Source organism: Agrilus planipennis, unplaced genomic scaffold (genome assembly GCF_000699045.2).
Source record: "Agrilus planipennis isolate EAB-ADULT unplaced genomic scaffold, Apla_2.0 scaffold49, whole genome shotgun sequence".
Lineage (NCBI taxonomy): Eukaryota > Metazoa > Arthropoda > Insecta > Coleoptera > Buprestidae > Agrilus > Agrilus planipennis.
The window spans coordinates 1250361-1252466 of record NW_020438913.1 but is presented as its reverse complement, the minus strand read 5'-3'; the positions used below and the strand labels follow the sequence as shown (position 1 = coordinate 1252466).

At 25.0% G+C, this 2106-nt stretch overlaps 1 protein-coding gene across 1 annotated transcript in view; it reads left to right on the top strand.

The window, feature by feature from the left end:
* The window catches only part of LOC108733372 (mitogen-activated protein kinase kinase kinase 4), a 7339-nt gene extending 6370 nt beyond the window's left edge, over positions 1–969 (top strand). The window contains exon 15 of the mRNA XM_025973512.1: positions 3–969. Coding sequence (XP_025829297.1) covers positions 3–78 — 76 coding nt within the window. The 3' untranslated portion in view covers positions 79–969. The remainder of the gene's footprint in view (positions 1–2) is intronic.
* The last annotated feature ends 1137 nt before the right edge of the window (positions 970–2106 follow it).

The window sequence follows — 2106 nt, the reverse complement described above, 5'->3', positions numbered from 1 at the left end:
CATAATCCAAAAGATAGGGCAACAGCTTTAGAACTGTTACACCACAATTTTGTTAAGGTTGGTGACGAGCTTGTGTAGATATTTTCTTTTTTGTTTTTAATTCATTTAAGTACAAAATTTACAACATTTTTAACACACGCCCTAAATATATTGGTAGAAGGGTGGTTTTTCATATTAATAGTAATAATTTAAAAATACATAAAATTTTTGTTAATTTTATTGATAGACAGTTTGTAATAGTTTAGTTTGTAGAACGTTGTAGACAGCAGTATTTTGCACAGAACTGGTTTTCTATTATTTTATGTATTATTAATATTCGTAGTTGTTGTTAATGATCTTAAAGTAATTTATTACAATCGCGTTTAAGTGATTAATACAGTGTGTCCATTTAAGACAATTTCTTCCATAGTTTAATTAGTATCAGATTTATAGAAAATCTTTTTTATATAATAACATCGGAGATATCATATACATTAAATATTAAATAAACTGGTTTTGGTTTTGATGTTAATTAAATAAATATTAAGTATAGTGAAATAATTAAAAAAAATACTTTTCGTATCATTAACGTTTTGTTCTATGAGATATCTTTGTGTATATTCCTTTATAAAACTTAGTTCTCTATGTTGCATAAATTCTATAACTGGGTATTGCTCCTTCAAATAGACTATACGTATATATGTATCACTATTTTATGCATGTTTGTCTACATGTGTAAGTATTTTTAACATATTCTTCCAATAATTTGTACCATAATGGACAAAGTATTTAATTCTATGATATGTAAATCAATTTGTCTTGAATGGGACACGTTGTATAATTATTACATTAATATATTTAGACGTTTAGTATAAAGTTTAGACTCAAAACGATAGTTTGAAATTATCTTATTAGATCCTTATATTTTAAAGTTCATTAATATTTTAATAGTGAATTAATCGTTTTATATCAATGTGATTTTTACTTAAAGAGAAAAAAGAATAGAATTTAAAAAAAATAAGCTCAATCTACTCTAGTCTTCGCATTCGTTGTCATTCCAGTTAATTGTTCTTGTGAGTCTTAGTGAAATTTCAGGGTTGTGCCTATGAGACTGTGATAAAAAATTATAAATAAACGGAAGCGAATGGTTTTTTAAAAGAAAAAAGTATTTGATTTATTGTAATGATTTAGATACACCTTGTTTTGTACTAGAACTGTAATGAAGAGTTTATCCTGAGATTTCAAAATGATTCATTATCAACATCATTATAATTATTGTGTCGCTGTAGATATTTGTAGGTTTTTGTAGTTGCATTTATCAATAAAATCATCTTTAAAATCATTTTTAGTATCTCTTTAAAAAGTAACAGCAACAAATAATGCGGTAAGAACATACAAATGATTATTACATTCTATATCTTAAATTAAAATAAATAAATAAGTAAATTGAATTGCAAGTTTAATAACAAGGTTTATTAAAAAAGTAAATACTTATAGCTTTTCTTTACTTACACGACTTAATGTGTTTTATTTATCTGTATTAAAAAAGTGAGTATCACTATAAAGCGAATTTTAATTAAGTTGAAAATTAATTACGAAAAAATTTAAAATTTTAAAGCTTGTATGATTTAAAAACTTAAAATTTAAATTTGAATATTGTTCGTACAACAGATGTCGCAAGTAGTATAAAGAAAATGAAATTACCTTCACGTTCTCTATGATAGATGGCTAGCGCATCCTATTAAGTTTCCATTGTCTTCTCATTTCTGCGTATAGATGGCCAAGCATGTACGATTTATTTCGAAATTTCGGAACGCGGTTATCAAAATACAGGGAAATGCAGAATTAAATATAACTTTTTATCCGAATTAAACTCCCATAAGGTTTTTTCTACATTCATTCAAATTTTACTTTTTACATAATTACATAATCAAAATTATGGATAATCGTTCAACAGTGCAAAATTTTTATAAATGCCGTTGCTTGGACGGTTTGTTTAATTATAAATTTAATATTTGGAGTCTATCCCTACCCCTATATCAGAATTGTTACGAACGCTTCCACTGAAATTTTACACAATTGTAGATATAAAATAGTATATATAATAAATAATTAAAAACAATAATT